This window comes from Cryptomeria japonica, chromosome 11 (assembly GCF_030272615.1).
Source record: "Cryptomeria japonica chromosome 11, Sugi_1.0, whole genome shotgun sequence".
Lineage (NCBI taxonomy): Eukaryota > Viridiplantae > Streptophyta > Pinopsida > Cupressales > Cupressaceae > Cryptomeria > Cryptomeria japonica.
The window spans coordinates 450,605,972-450,623,081 of record NC_081415.1 but is presented as its reverse complement, the minus strand read 5'-3'; the positions used below and the strand labels follow the sequence as shown (position 1 = coordinate 450,623,081).

The window sequence follows — 17,110 nt, the reverse complement described above, 5'->3', positions numbered from 1 at the left end:
CATGAAGATGAAAAAACCCTAATCACACACACATGCTTGCATATGAATGATGTATTTTTTCTCCACAATGGTTGAATGAAGGATATGTAGCCTTGAATATCTTTGAAAATGCTTGATGCTGAATGCTTTACAAATGCAAGAGCGTTGGATATGTCAACTTATAATGCTTGGATGAAATTAGGTTGATCAAATGTCTTTATATAGGGGTATCTAGGTCATTGGCCAACTTCTAACAGTCATCCGAAGCCACAAAGTTGAAATCTTACCGAAGAGATAGGACCCATCTCCCATCTCAAAATAGGGCCCAACTAAGAGGGACCAGGGCACTAGCACCCTGGTCCTTCTTAGTTAGGGACCTTAATTTAGCCCCAAGGAGAAGAATACCACTTTGGGAAATCAGCTAGTGGGTGTACATGGCATCAGAACTAGAGATAACACACTAAACAAACCTAAATAGGAGATGAGGAGGGCATGCACTAAATTAGGGGCACAAACATGAGGTGTAAATTGGCTCAATGACAATTTACGACGCTAAACCATTTACTTTGTTTTCCTATAGCACTTATTAGCCAAATCAAATCAGATAGTGTAAGTAGCAGTTAATGGTTATTTTGCTTAAGTAGTAGTTAATAGTACAATTTTATTTCAATTACTCTAGATTAATTTTTCTTCAATACAACATTTTGTTTTCATTGTACCTTCTCTTTTTTGACATTTCTTTATCAGTTATAATTATTTTCAATACTTGTTTTCCTACACTTTCTTTTACTATAGTCTTTGCAACTAACATATGATAGAAACCTAGGACAAGTTCATAATGCACATATATTGCTGATCTATTTCAAGTTATACGACTCCTGGTTTGACAAGTAAATGCAACCTTTGAAACCATGAAGGATTACTCAACATGGATAAATATCCTTGAGTTGTGAAGACTTGTAACTAGTCCTAAATCTTAATTGGAATTATAAGGCTCAACAGTCATCTTCATGTTTTGCATCATTTTCATAATAATCTACTCCCTAAGTTGCACTTAAGGGGGGATGTTGGTGTGAACAAGGTTTTGTACCTAGCTAGTTCCTAGTAGGGGACTTATTCACACGACTTAAGTTTACTTAGGTCCTAGGAGTCATTTTAGAATTCTGAGTTGTTTAGATGAGAACTTATCATATCTTATAGATTTATGACTTTTATTTACTTTTAGTTACCTACACATTTAATGTTTATGTCATGTTAGTTGATTGTACTACAACACACATTGCCTTTATAAGAAATGCATCTCATTGTATATTCCGTATTCAAGCATCCATATCATGCAAACTATTCTTTGCATTCTCTCTTATGGAATCTTTTTTGGTCTTGCAAGGATTTTGGAGGTGTTGAGGAGTCACCATTAACTCCTACATTTAGCATATAATCTATTAGCTTTCAAGTGATAGTTGAGTACTTAAAAATTTGATTTGTGCTACTATAGGAAATACTCTATTTGTAAGTAAGCATTTCACCTCTCTTTATGCCAATATCTATACCACTTGGTAAATATGGGTTCACTCCACTAATCCAACAACAAGCTTACAATATAAGTAACTAATTTACATTGGGGACATACTTTTCTCAAGAGAAACTATCATAAAGGACATAGTTGTTTATCACTTGAATTCACTATGCGCATGCTATCTCTTTCACTCTACAAATTTTTATTTTTTCTTCACACTAATCCCATGGGATTACAGTCTTGAATTAGGAAGTTACTATGATAACCAAACTCCTTTTATATCCAACTTGTTAAACAATTACAAAACCATCCTAGAATTTAGTAGGGAGTTGGGACAACACACTAGATTATGTGATCCAACATGCTATGGTGGAAGTAATTTGTAAAAAAAAAATTAAAACTTGGAAAGAATAGTGATTCATTCAAATATTGAGAACAAGAGATAGGACTCTAATAGTGTTTTAATTATTATTTTTATTTATTTTTATACATGGCAATCTTAAAGAAGAGGTTTATGAATGCCTGCCCACTTCTATTATAAATGTGTTTATGGTGATTCTATTTATGAATGTCTTTATGATGATATAGTGTGTCCCAAAACATTGATTGTATCATAGCACTCTGTCATCCTAAGGATAATTCATAGAGTGTGTTCCAAAACATTGATTGAAAAAACTAACACAATCTAATCAAAAGTAGTTTTTCCAATTTCATGGGTTATGAAAAATTGACATCTTCAAATTTTATTTGTACATATCTTAATGTATAGACTGAGCAACATTAGAAATGACAATCATGGAGTCAAGCTAATTTTGAAGTTAACAATATGATTTTATTAAAGCAAAAATCCATTTCATATTAATTTATCTTGCCACTTCACAATAGAAAAAAAAATGGCATTTTTATAATTTTTAAAATCAATAATTATATATAGATTGCAAAATTATTGCTCAAATTGCAAAATTATTGCTCAAAATTTGTAATTTTGTATTAATATTAGACTAAATTGAATAAAGAAATCCATTAATATTCCTACTGATTTGCCAAAGGGATGTTCAATTTGTTGGGCACAACTAGTGAGAATGATGTTCTCATAGAAAATTGTCATCCACCAAGGTTCAAACCATTGGAAACATGTTTGGGCTAGGCTCAACCCTTACGTAACTTTGACGGAAACTGCTATGGCCCTAGAATGCACTAAATCATCATTATCCTTTATACATTATAATAGATGTTTGGTACATTCTAGGAACTGGATAGCCATTCCCAACTTTGACACACAAACTAATCACTTTATAAAGTTGCTTAACAGAAAAATACTTTATTATAATTTGGACAACTATATAATCTGATTTGTTTCCCTGATGAATAAATAAATAATTCTTACCGATTTCACCATCACAATCAAGTAAATTGAATCAGATCTTATAGCCTCCTTTTGTCACTTCCTTCCACCACAATTCTGTATGATTAATTTTTCACCATCAATCGTCTTGGACGTGGCTAAATCATCTTTATCCTTTATACATTATAATAGATGTTTGATACATTCTAGGAACTGGATAGCCATTCCCAACTTTGACACACAAACTAATCACTTTATAAAGTTGCTTAACGAAAAATACTTTATTATAATTTGGACAACTATATAATCTGATTTGTTTCCCTGATGAATAAATAAATAATTCTTACTGATTTCACCATCACAATCAAATAAATTGAGATATTTATGATTCCATTATATCCACGCATTTTGTTAAAACCCAAGAAGCTATAGTCGCCAATCAGATCTTATAGCCTCCTTTTGTCACTTCCTTCCACCACAATTCTGTATGATTTAATTCTTCACCATCAATCGTCTCAGCTGGACGTGGACGGGAAGCGCAACCGCGTCCCTGCGGCCCACTAAAACATATTACTGCCTTTTACTTCGCCATCACATCGCACAAATACCAGCCCGTTATTAATATTATCAAATTCAACCTGTGTGACTTGTTTCATTCAGATTCCGAGTTCGAATCCTCGCCGGACATTTCCATGGTAAAATCACGCATCTCAAGAGCAAAAGATCCTCTATCTCTCGCGATTCACTTCTCTCGTGGTCACGAGTTCGACTCCTCGGGAGTCGTGAATAAAAATGGGCCAGTAGCAGGTCTTACCAAAAAGTCATATAAAAGGACACGCTAAACAATGCTTGGCTGGGTGAATGTGCCCTCTCCGTTTACAGACCGTCCATTCCACGGCCGCGGACCCCATGCCGGCGACTTCTCCAGCATATTCCGTTTCCAGATCCCAATTCTCTGGCTAATCGCTGAGATTATGTCCAGTAGAATTACGGTCCCCAGTGGCTATGCAGCACGTGTCCCGTTCCGGCACTGTGGCTCCATTTTTTTCCCAATAAATGCCAAGCTTGGTTGTGTGAAATCTTCTATCTTTCAGGCAGGCCAGACCCGCTCTAGGAGCTTCAGCAATAACACTCGCAACTCGAGGTGAGTTAATATCTTTCATTCATTCAATCTGCGACTTTATTTTCCAAAGCTGATTTCTACATTTAAGTGCAAATTTGCTTCGCCCATTCAAACCGAAAAGTTTGAGTCAGTTGTTTTGGGGAATTTAAAGCATTGAAATTTGAACTTGTGAATGGAAAAAGAGGCAAGATCCGAATTTGTAAGTTTTTCGTTGCTGCTGTTTGTTGTTCAGGCTGTTTGCTTGAACCGGGGATATTTGTTGTGATTGGCTCCTAATCAAAAGAGGCGCGGATTTCGTAGCGATCAGGAGGAAGATCATTCGGTAAGGAGGCATCTTAGATCTTAAGATTACTGAGCCAGATTTAAGTTTCTTTAGTTTGTTGGTAAATGGGTCTATTGTATAGTTTGCATTATTTGAAAGAGAGCCACTAGAGCATTTAGGGTCCATCATATTATGAGAACAATCATAAATTGGTAAAGGAGAATTTAATAAAGACTTGTTATACAAACATATAGAATTTCCCCAAGATTGTTAATAGACAGGTGTTGAATGACATCCTTAACATACAAAGGTCCATGATAAGCATTATTAGGAATTTTGTTGTGAATAAAAGTAATGAGTGGCAAGGAAGATGTAATAGCTTGACCATTAATGACTTGGAAATCAATCTCAAATGGGTTGATATGGAGAATGAAAGATGAAATGATAAAAAATTTCATAAATCATTACATGTTAATTTTTTATCATGTTTGAGAGAGACACATTGTGATAATCATGTGCAATGCTTCTTATAGAATAATGCATCATATGAAGTCATATAATGTTTCACAATAATTCATTATTATGAACATCTAAAAATGGTCTAACGTTAGAAAACATAGATAAATTGATACCAATTTTTATGCAGCGGAAACTAGAGGTTGAAAAATTAGAATCGCCATAAAAACAACTCTTATTCATGAAATATAATAATTTATAATAATACATACTAAAAAAATTAAAACAAACAATCCAAATAATTAGAATCTCATACTATCCTAGAATACATAATATAAATTAAAAGACTAAATATAATGCATTTTCATTTAAAAAAATCCATAATATACTTATAAAAAATTTAAAATAATAAAATTAAATCTAAACATACATCAAACAAAATAACATACCTACACCCATGGTCTAGTCGTGTTATTCAAGTAAAACTTTATTTTCTCTTCATAACTTAAATTTTAGGGAAACTTTTTGAGCAATTGAAAATGAAACTATCCACTCTTAAAAGCCGCTTTTCTCTTTGAAAAGTTGAATGCTCCTCTAAAAACAAGGGAATCCACAGAGTAGAAGTACAAAGTAATGCGATATTTTTTTTTTGGGTATGGTGCTTAAAAACTTTTGAGCCTAAAGTTTCCGTACCTTGAAAAAGGAAAACAAGTAGCCACTAGAATCCAAATAGATTACAGGGGAATGATTATTACGGACCATTCACCGTTAATATATAGTCTTTCCCGTTAACGTTTAGTTTGCTCACCTTTGTTACTCCAAATGTAGAGGCATGTCACTAATATGGAGGGAGCATGCCCCATTGCATTTTGATTTCCTATAATTCCGTTATACTATCTGTAAACGGAAGCTAACGACATCATTACACCTCCTACTCTCTCGATGACGCGTGTCCAAGGGGAAGCGATAAATGGCAGACCTGTAATTCTGTAAACCCTGAAGCGAAACTGTGAACAAATTCAGAGCCAAGAAGAAGATAAGAGAGGACAGCGAGCAGCAGGCACACTTGATCAGGTCAGGCAGTGGTTATCTTCGCCATTTCTGTTAGTGTTCCTGAAATATTAAATGCATGCATCTTAAATTATGTTCAGGTGTTAACAGTGGTGGTGATAATGTCTTAAGTAATTTGTGTCGGTTTTGGAAGTGGACTGGGCTAGGCCTGGTCATAGCAGGAAAGGATTAGGATGAAACATGAATATCGTGCAAAATGGCTGGGCTGAAGCTCGATTAAAGGATTGTATAGTATTGAGGAAAATGTTTCTTGAAAATCGAAATATTTCTTTTATTAAGTAGTTTTTAAGTCTACAAGATCATGCCGCTAAAAATTATCAGCGCCGATTGTGTTGAGGAAAACGTTTCTTAAAAATCGAAATATATCTTTTGTCGAGTAGTTTTTAAGTCTACGAGATCAGGCGGCCATGCATTTACTGGTCAAGTAAGTTTGGAAAATTGATGTACTTTTCTCCTCAGAATTCATGTCATCAAGATTTGTGGAGCAAAGACGTAAACAACATGTTGTTTAAGAGGAAGAAGGTATATCCTCGTATCTCGTCTTTAAACGTTTTTATTTTTTATTTACTATTATAGCCATAGGGTTCGAACTGGTGACACTATGACCGCAATTGGCTGCTACTTGTCAGCGTACGGGAGGAAAGTTTTAGATCTCATTTCTGCTCTCTATGCTCTCTATCTATGCTTTCATCCTGATGATGTATTATGATCCGAAACGTTGATGATGAAAAGGTTTCACAAACAGCTTAAATCAGAAGCAAAAATATTTAGCATCAGAGGTTTTTAACCGATTCGGCAGAGTTTCTTAAATAGGTAGCCAGTAGGTTCTTAATAACGTAGACTTTAGCTAAAATCAATTATAGCACTCAGGAAATGAACTATTACACTTGGAAACCTAAGCTTGTCATAGGGCCAGTATTGTAAAGGGTAAATGAAAAATATCGTTACAGATTGCAAGCTTCGTTACTCAATATTTGTGCCCTGTATATAGCGGAGTAAATGTTCACAAATCTCTCACTTTGCAATAAAATTTGAGTTTCTGTCAGGAAGATGGCCGTTAAATTATTTCGAGTTGACTATTTTATGTTTTGCGAGGTTCGAGAAAGTTATCATTTCATAATGCGGAAGAATAACCTTATAGATACTCAAATTGCTTTATGATTGCGTCGTCAATCAAATATTCAAAGATCTAATATTCCGCAACTCTCGAGCTGAGGTATTACTTAAAGTGGCAATGTCAGGAGGTTTAAATTGCAAAGGTCTTACCGTATCGGGGCTCCTTGCTCTAAAGTATGGTTTAATTAGTGAACTGAAAAAGGTTATAGTCTCGTAAAAGTTCAGATGCTTTTGAATGAAATAGTAATTTGCTTTATCATTGTCTCAACTCTAGTTTTAGCTTAACCTATTTCAGTTTTACTTGTGCAAACCTGGATAGGACTGTTGTTGCCATGTGGTTCCGAGCCGTTTTGGTCTCATGGACATAAATAAAATATCGTTTTAGTTATTCTTTTCTGTTTTTTCAAGATGTTAAGGATCTGGAAACATATTGAGAATTAAGGATGGAATGAGATCACTATTCTGAAGCTTGGCTGCTTAGATCAAGATATTATGCTACTAGGAACTGCTATTTAGATTTTACCGTTTTCTATGCCCTGGTGTGATTAAAATAAATGAGGGAGTGGATATTTTTGAGTAGCTATTGCATATTGAGGTTTCTGAAGCCCAGGTGCTTGGGAACTGTTTTGACAGTACAATTCTCTTTGAGTTTCCCCTGCAAAGTTTGATTTGTGAGATGTCTTTGTTGATCCAACTTTTGCAATCTTGGATTCTTCCAACTGAAGTGCTTTTGCAATCCTTGGACTCTACTCAATACAAGTGCCTAGGTAAAGAAGTAACAAGTTAGAAACAAATCTAGATCATGAATCATTTAAGGAGTGTAGTTTTAATAATTGAAGTTTCATGCAGTGGGAGGTTGGTTGCTGAATAAATATCATATGAGGTTTTTCTGACCAAATTCAACCTTTCTGTGTAGTGTTGTGGAAGCTTGAGAACTAAGTATGAAACAAACTAGTTATTAAAGGGCAAAAAATTGATAGCTAAAGCCTAAGTGCTCAGGAATTCAGGAGTAAAATGTCGTTTGACGATTGACAGATTTACTCTTCTAAACACTCAGACATGCATTCAGCAATCCACTAAGCAATTTCCAAAAATCCTCGCTTGGGAATTGAAGTAGTTAGCAGTTAGCAATTCAGATTTCCAGTTCAATTTTCCAGAATGATGTAAAATAAGTTCAAACTTCTAGCTTTAAAGGGTTTATGTATATTAAATTCCTGCACTATGAAATATTATGATTATCTTCTTGAAATATTGATCTCAATCTCCTTTGAGACTTGCATGCACTGAGCAATCCACTAAGCAATTTCCAGAAATCCTCACTTGGGAATGACGTAGTTAGCAATTTAGATTAGCATTTAATCTGTCAATTGCTGAAATGTATAGCATGGAAAGAATTTTAGGATTTAATGTGGTTCACCTGACATTGATTAGATCAGGCTTGTTAACTTTTTTGTATTCGCAGATTTCTAGTTCAATTTTCCAGAATGATGTAAAATTAAGTACAAAATTTTAGCTTTTTAAGGGCTTCTGTATATTGAATTCGCATTAAGAAATATTATGATTGTCTTCTTTTAAAACTTCATTGACTTTCCTTGAAATAATGATACCCTTTCAATCACCTTCAAGACTTTTTCAAGTTAGATAACCCAACATCTTCTGTTGTCATGTAATTGTTTATAAATAATTGACATAAATTTAGTTAAAGTATATACTATATAGAAATACAAATTCATAAAAGATTAATGAGAAAAGCATTGTCCAAAGGATATTTATAATTCGGTTTCTTTCCATTGAGAAAAAACATTTTCATTAAATCTTGGAAGGAGATTTAATTCAATATTATTTTTCTTTTGTATAGCATTGTGATAATTTCCTGGCAAACAGTTTGTCTGCAAAATGGCTTCTGCTACAGCTTCAAACTTTGCAGCATGTCCAGCTCACATTCGTTATACTGCTGAAAGTCAATCTTCTGGAGCTGCATTCTTTTCTAGGAATAGACAAAGTGGCACTAATGTTTCTTTACAAGGTCAAGGTGCATCCTACCAGGGCCTGTGGTCTGCACGGAGCAGAAACTTTGGACAGCTTCAGGGGCATGCAGGAGCAAATTTTAAGAAAGTAGTGAGAAAAGCACTTAGTCATGGTAATTATTTTCATAAAGGTCCAAAGGGAGTTATCATTTGTGGCACTGGAATGAATCTAGTTTTTATATCATCTGAAGTGGCTCCTTGGAGCAAGACTGGAGGTCTTGGTGATGTTCTAGGAGGATTGCCCCCTGCCATGGCGGTAAGCTTCACATTGTAAAAGTCAGAAATTGTTGTTAAAATTGTTATCAAATAGAACTTGCTTCTCTTTATTTTCTCAATCTCGTCCTTAGGATTTATTAGTGTGCTTAGTGATGCAATTAAACTATTTGTTTAATGGATCATTATTTTCTGTTTTTGTACATGTTGGGAGTGTTTTCTTGCACTAATTTGAACAGGCAGTTGGCAAAGCTCTGGAAGGCTAGTATTTAAGATATGCTGAAAAAATGAACCTGATCTTGTTGCAGGCACGTGGCCACCGAGTTATGACAGTGTCTCCACGATATGATCAGTACAAGGACTCATGGGATACTAACGTATCGATTGATGTATGGAATTCACCTTGATCAATGTGTTTGTCATTTATAATTGGCAAAAAGTTAGCATTAATTTCTTTTTAGCCTGCCAGGGAAATATTATAAGATTTACCTTATGATATATTTAGATTCAGTTTGATATAGCTGAGGCTATTTGTCATTGCAGTTGAAAGTAGGTGACAAAATTGAAAGTGTCCGATTCTTCCATAGCTTCAAGAGGGGAGTTGATCGTGTCTTTATAGATCACCCATTGTTCCTTGAAAAGGTCACTGCTTATTTTTATTTAATACTTTTTATATATTTTTTAATGCAGCTGCATTTGTCAACATACATGTGAAGTATTTTTTACTTGTTACTTTATAGAGGACAGGTTACTTGACAGCTTATTAGAACTAGAAGTTCTCACTGAATTGGTTTCTTCAGGTTTGGGGAAAAACTGCTGGCAAGATTTATGGTCCAGAAACAGGAGAGGACTACCAAGACAACCAACTTCGTTTTAGCCTCTTATGTCAGGTTGATTCTTAGCTGCTTTTCTGTCTGGTTGTGGTGTTTTCAGGATTCAAACAAGTATTAATCACTACTAAATTTGTTAAAAAGTTTGAAAGAGCGGAAATGGTCTGCCAATAGCTAGAAAAAAGAAATCTGTACATTTAGAAGAGTAATATTAGACAGTGATGGTGCAAAATGACAATTCTATTGTTGTGAAAGAAAGAAAGAAACAATATTAATGTTCCACAATGACTAAGATAGTTCTATGGGATTTTAAAAGTACAGCTAGCTTACAATAGACAAGAGGTAGCACTCAGACAGGTCTCCCATGAGTAAAATTATCTTCCAATACATGGGAGAATGTACCAAATAGCTAAAATGGGAGGACCTGTTCCTAATAAACATGCACTAGCATCAGAATCACCATTCAAACTATCAATTAAAGTCCCTTATGACAGTCCAAGAATGTCCCAGGGTGGGGGAACCAGTGGCATCATCCTTGGGGTCCACATGTTGCTATCTTAAGATTCTTCTTTATAATGCATGCATTGTACAATTCTAGAGAACGAATTTGCCCATGATTTTAAATGAAATGCAACATGTATTGTGCCGATTCATAAGAGCTAAAGTCTGATGTGATACGCAAACTTGTGCTTTTCAATTGTGCATTGAAAGCTCAAGATGTTGAACCAACTTGAACATACAAATGAATCTTGTTTAAGCCTAACAGCATCACAACCACATCATCAATGCACTAGCATTATAACTAATTTGTTATCTCTTTCCTTAAATGCTCTCTATCATTTCTATTTAACTTGCATGGAGAATTTCAATGTTGACCACATGCAAATTTCTCAACTTCTTGCTGGGCTTATCATGGATTTGAGGTTGATTTTGGCAATTTTGTCTTATACTATCAGTTCAAATTTCTGTTATTCATTGAAAATTTGAGCCTCTGTACTTCACCTACAGAAAAAACATAAAGTTAACGTTAGTTCATGTTGAAGTACGGTCATGACTCAAAATGTTCTTCCTGGGGAGTCAAATTTTCCGTAGTCTGACTCTACTTCCTAAGAAATGCACAGGCTAGCTCGATGCTATGTTATTTTCAATTTTTGTACTGTTCTTGAATTTGATTCAAAAATAATGATGGAAAATTGTAAGTGCTCCAAGACTTTTTCAGTGGTATTTGACCAACTCATTTTGCTAATGCTTCTTATTCTTCACCATGACCTGTAATTCTGGTGCCTCTGTAGCATGGTTAGGAGAGGATTTTTTTTAGCTCTATGGCCTTTTGGCATTCCATAGGAAAATTACTGAAAATTCAAGCTTTTATAGGAAAGGAAGCTTTGATCTAATTGCAACCTGAAGTCCAGCATAACTATTCCTTGAGTTGATGCAATGGGAACTTTGTGTGATTCTGAATCATCGTCGAACTTCTTATTGCTCACTAAATGTGTAGCTTTCATATTTTTCAGTTATTTGAATGCTCTCTTCTCTTTTAACTTTTTGGATTCAAGAAATTCTAAACCTTCCAATTTTGCACTCCATAAAATCATTTTTCGAAGTACTTTTGCTCCTAATCATTGTTTCACTAAAATAAAGAAAGAACAAAATTCAGTTTCGGGACTTGTTAATGATGGGTATTTGCTGCCTTTTAACTTATTATTATTTGCTTCAATGTTTCCTTTTCTGTTTACCATGTTTTGTTTATTCCAGGTTGTACAAGCATTTTAGCTATTGCCCCTTTTTTGTTTATTGTCTGTTACTGTGGCAAAGTTGTCTATATTCTTGCCATTTTTCCAGACCCTTTTTGATGTTTTGGCATATAACAGTTTGAGTTTTGTTAAATATTCCACCTATTTTTTGTTGCTTCTAAACATGATACAAATTGATACTGTTGCTTCTAAACATGATACGAATTGATACTTTTTACCATAAATTTTAAACTAGAAAAATCGTAAAATTTTATTTTCAGTGAATTTTGAAATGACCAGAGTCAGATTATTGACTATGCCTTTGTACTTCAAGTCAATTATGAGAATGAAATACTTAAAATATTTTTCTTCGTGTTCATTTGCAGTTAAATCAAGTAACAATTACTATATTCCTTGTTTGAGAGCTTCTAGTTTCATTGCTGGAATTCTTATGATAACAATATTGTTCCTAGTTCAGCATGTTGGCTTGCCACCTTTCTTCTTTCTTACCAAAGTACATAGTTGTGAAATAATATCTAATATCGTTAACCTTTCATTCTTAAAATTCTAGGTTTCTTGATGAGTGTCAAATATGTGAACATTTTTCACAATGTTCCAGTTGCCATCTCTATGGAGAAAGGGGAAGCAAGTATAATCTCTGTTTATGGATTTGATTTTGCAGGCAGCTATTGAAGCTCCAAGGGTTCTCAATTTATCAAGTAATGAGTATTTCAGTGGACCTTATGGTAAGTTCTTAAATCTTCCAAGGTGTCAACCATAATTTCATTCAATCATTTATATTTTTAACTCCTTGACACTTGCTTGTGATGGTTCTGATGAAACAAGATTTTTAACTGTATAGGGGAGGATGTTGTGTTCATAGCCAATGACTGGCATACAGCTTTGCTTCCTTGCTACTTGAAAAGTATCTACAAACCTGCTGGTTCTTTCAAAAATGCCAAGGTATCCAATATTATAGTTGATGTGTATTTCAACTGTATGAAGAATGTTTTGAGTTGATTAGAACTGAAATTTGATGCCATCGATGAACTCAGGTTGTATTTTGCATACACAACATAGCTTATCAAGGAAGATTTGCTGCTTCAGAGTTCTCACTTCTTAATCTTCCTGAAGAGTTGAAGAGCTCGTTTGATTTCATGGATGGGTAAAGAGCTTCCTCATTTTTTGATGGTTTGGTCAATTGTATGTTTCAAAGGCTAGTTATTTGTATATATCAGATGCCTCACAAGATTCTTGTTTGTACAGATACAATAAGCCAGTAAAAGGAAGAAAAATTAATTGGATGAAAGCAGGAATACTGGAATCTGATAGAGTTCTTACTGTGAGCCCTTATTATGCAAAGGAGCTTATTTCTGGAGAAGATAGGGGAGTAGAGTTGGATAATACCATTCGCAAGGCTGGCATTACAGGAATTGTGAATGGAATGGATATCCAAGAGTGGGATCCTTCAAAAGACAAATATCTTGAAATTAATTATGATGCCACAACTGTAAGTAAACATGAAAATGAGTGAGTCCTGCATATCTAGGTTTATTTTTCTGCACTGAATTGTGATTGATAAAGAGGCAAAGTAATTCAAGTTTGCAATAAGTTTGCAATATATATAAACAAACATGGGCTCCTACAGGTCCTAGATGCAAAACCTCGCCTGAAGGAGGCATTGCAGGCTGAAGTTGGACTTCCTGTAGATCCAGATGTTCCTGTCATAGGTTTTATCGGCAGATTGGAAGAGCAAAAAGGGTCTGATATTCTAACACAGGCTGTTTCTCAATTTGCTGATGAAAATGTGCAGATCATAGTGCTTGTAAGTATGTTATTCAATAATTCCCCATTGCAAAATTATGAGAATTAAAAGGGATGTATATGCAAATCCAGGTCAAGGAATGTTCCGTTTCAATACATGATGACACTTGTAAGAAATGAATTCAACTGTAGAGCAAGTTATTGTCTCAACGTGTCACAAATAATCCTCTTATACTTAATTTTGTGACCACTTTTTTAATTTTCTAATTCAGGGCACAGGGAAAAAGTACCTGGAGAAGCAGCTGGAGAAGATAGAAGAGAAATATCCAGAGAATTTCAGAGGAGTTGCAAAATTTAATGTGCCACTTGCTCATATGATAACAGGTGGAGCAGATTTCATGATTATTCCTAGCAGGTTTGAGCCATGTGGTCTTATCCAACTACATGCAATGCGATATGGAACGGTATGAGAAAAATAACCTTGTCCTATTTGTGTTTACGCATTGTCCTCATTTTCTTTCATGTAGACAGGTATTGAGAACCACCATTTAAAGAGCATAGTTATAGGTTTCTATCTTCTATAAAATAGAACCAAGAAATACATACATATGAAATAAAGTGAAATATATATATTTTCTGTTAGCATCCATGGGAGACCCCTTGGGATCACAGAGTAAATTTACATATACAATTTGAACCATAATGTTTGCAGATTAACCGCTATTAATTTCAGGGTTATCTGAAACCACATTTCTAAAGCTAAAGTCTAGTCATATTAGAAATTAGTACCGAATTCCCTGGGAGACAAGCTTGGAAGTTAGTACCCTCTTGTTCTTATTTGAGTGTTCCAATCTTGATCAATTTTGTATCCACGCATGCACCAACAGAAGTCCTGTCACCTATTGCCCTTGTTCATATGCTTGCATTCTCCTTCCAGCGATGTCTGTTTGTTATCCTTAACGGAATATCCATTGTAGGGTAATCTCTCTGTACCTTGTTCAATAAAAGAGGGGCCTTAGCACATAAGAGACAGAGCACCTATTATGGTAAAGGAACATCAAAGTAGGAAATCTGAGGTTTTTACATAATCCAATTATCGTATTCATTCCAGTTGAAGTTGCTTCTCCTTGCTGCATTGCTAAAGTTTTAACTAGGACTTTCTTGTACTGGCGTTGTCCTGTGTTGTATGTATGTATTGAGCACCAGAGTACTGCAAAACTGTATTCTATATATTCTTTTTCTGCTGTTACGTGCAGGTACCTATAGTTGCCTCAACAGGTGGATTAGTGGATACTGTGAAAGAAGGAATAACAGGCTTTCAAATGGGTGCTTTCAATGTTGAAGTAAGTGCCAAAGAAAATTCCCCATTAATGTAACCTGACATAAAAATGTACAAAGTACAATGGTGCTATATTTTTTTTTTGTGTTTGTGTTTCGTTAAAGAGATGCTGAACTTTGCTGGCTTACAGTGTGAAGAAGTTGACCCTGCGGATGTGGCTGCCATTGCTAAAGCAGTAAAGAGAGCTATTAAGGTGTATGGAACACCTGCCTTTGCAACCATGGTGCAGAACTGCATGGACCAAGATTTTTCATGGAAGGTGAGTTTTCTTCTTTGATGCTAACGATTGCAAGCTACCAAGCAGAAATATGATTCTTAGATTAACTTCATCGAATTCAATCATTTTACTTGATTTGGGTTTGATTTCTTCGCAACAGGGTCCAGCGCGGCAGTGGGAGCATGTTTTGCTGAGTTTGAAAGTTGCAGGTAGTGAAGCTGGTGAAGAGGGCGATGAAATTGCTCCTATGGCATTAACAAATGTAGCCACTCCTTGAGAAGTTCTTCCTAGATGTCTCGCACATAAAATTGTGTTAAGATTTGTAAGATTACCTCATGAGCGACAATAGAAATAAATTTGCGTAACTGCATTTTCTGGTGCCCCGCTGGGTTGAAAATAGTACTGATACTTTTAGAATAATTTACCGTAATACACCAATCTTGGGTGTGGCCATGGCCAGATCTGCTTGGAATTTAAGTGGCAGGACCAAGTAAACTTAGCCAAATAGTTTGTGGCTTTTCATGTTTTGTAGAGTCGAAAAAATGCCTGTCATATATTATGCGTACGCGATAATGAGACTTTATCTTACAGATATACTGAAAATCAATTCTAGAATCTTTAGATTTAACAGATTTCTGAGTTTCATTTTGCATGAATGTCCATTAAAGTCCTATTTGTGTAGGCAATGTTATTTTTCTTGTTATACATACCATGAACTATAATTGAATTGATAGCGAAGGTGTTGTATCTTTTTCTTGGTATACATGGCCATGAGGTGTAATTTAAGTGATAGCAAAGCGGTTGTATCCACTATGGAGAACATTTCTATTTTCTTTTAACCCTATCTAGAGGTGATCTAGTGGTGGAGATAAGAGATCACAAATTAAATCCTACACCTCCTCGTCACCTCCTCGTTTGTAGCATAGTATGGGGTAGTTGCATATTAGTTTGTCACATTTAATTTCCATTTCAATATTTAATACAATATTTAAGTTCAATAAATTACTCTTCACAATAATTCTCATCAATTTTACTACTTTTAGTTATTATTATAATTTTCATTTAAATTAATTATCTTTATAATTATAATAATTAATACTATTTCATTTATGTCACCAGCTGTAACTTTCCTATTCCTTTCAATGCATAGGCGCTTCTAATAGTTTCAATAATTATTTTTATAGTTGTAAAAATTATTATCAATATTATTATGTTGTATTTTTATTACTCTTATGATGGTTACAATTATTAGTTTATTTTATTTTCCTTTCTATTTCTATTATATATTTTTATATTATTAATTTTTTATTTTTTTTAAATTTCTGTACTAAAAATTACAATCATTATTAATAGTCTTTATAATTGTTATATAAATGTTTTGATAATATCAACAATATTTAAGTTTTTTTTTTTTTTGGATAAAGATAAAATATTATAAAAGGGAGCAAGTTCTTTTTTTTTTTTTTAAAGGATCAAAAGTTAAACTTTCGACCTTTGTTACAAAGTGAGTTCCTATGGCAATGACATTACTATTATGATATTATTTAACATCCTTGGATTCAAAGTTTGTCAATTGGTGGACGACACCAATGTTCTATCTCATTCATTAGTATTTTTAAAAGTATTAAATATTAATCTAATTTTTCAGCAAATTTTTTTTTTGGCTGTAAAACACCACCATTGAAAAGGTAGATTAAGAGCATCGAACTAGTAGAAATCACATAAAAATTTGTTGTGATTTGCAGATTTTGTGTTTTGGATCAAGTGTTGTTTTGTATGGAGAATAGACGACCTTCATGAAGTTTGGAGCTACAATCCCCACAACTTTCGGAAAATATGAAAAACTATCAAAAAAAGAACTTTAAAATGTCCACTTAATATTTGAAGTTGTCTATGAAATATTCCAAATGCCTTTCACAAAATCACAATCACAATGAAGAAGATGATAACTGACTTCCTTTTGGGCTAAATAAAGATTACACTTACTACAATGAAGAAAGATGAGGACTAATTTCCTTTTGGGCTAAAAAAGAATGCCCTTAATAGGCCCAAAACCCCTCCTTCAAAATTGAGGACTAATTTCCTTTTGGCCTAAAAAGGAATGCACTTAATAGGCCCA

At 34.3% G+C, this 17,110-nt stretch overlaps 1 protein-coding gene across 6 annotated transcripts; it reads left to right on the top strand.

The window, feature by feature from the left end:
- The first annotated feature begins 3,834 nt into the window (after positions 1–3,834).
- Positions 3,835–15,623, top strand: LOC131041400 (granule-bound starch synthase 1, chloroplastic/amyloplastic). Of its 6 annotated transcripts, none has more exons than XM_057974467.2 (15): positions 3,835–3,984; positions 4,196–4,285; positions 8,753–9,151; positions 9,417–9,497; positions 9,652–9,750; positions 9,909–9,998; positions 12,354–12,417; positions 12,534–12,634; positions 12,727–12,836; positions 12,938–13,181; positions 13,320–13,496; positions 13,708–13,899; positions 14,692–14,778; positions 14,905–15,033; positions 15,152–15,623. In XM_057974467.2, exons 3-15 carry the CDS (start codon positions 8,765–8,767, stop codon positions 15,266–15,268), a joined length of 1,878 nt encoding a protein of 625 aa, XP_057830450.1. In that variant the 5' UTR covers positions 3,835–3,984; positions 4,196–4,285; positions 8,753–8,764; the 3' UTR covers positions 15,269–15,623. The 6 variants fall into 6 exon arrangements, with proteins under 6 accessions (XP_057830450.1, XP_057830446.1, XP_057830451.1 ...); XM_057974463.2 differs by having other exon boundaries at positions 8,727–9,151; XM_057974468.2 differs by having other exon boundaries at positions 3,856–3,984; positions 4,148–4,285.
- The last annotated feature ends 1,487 nt before the right edge of the window (positions 15,624–17,110 follow it).

Coding starts and splice junctions, on each gene's coding strand:
- LOC131041400 (XM_057974467.2), top strand. CDS start 8,765: ATGGCTTCTGCTACAGCTTCAAACTTTGCAGCATGTCCAGCTCACATT. Junction 12,635..12,726: donor GTTCTTTCAAAAATGCCAAG/GTATCCAATATT, acceptor CGATGAACTCAG/GTTGTATTTTGCATACACAA. Junction 13,182..13,319: donor TTAATTATGATGCCACAACT/GTAAGTAAACAT, acceptor GGGCTCCTACAG/GTCCTAGATGCAAAACCTCG.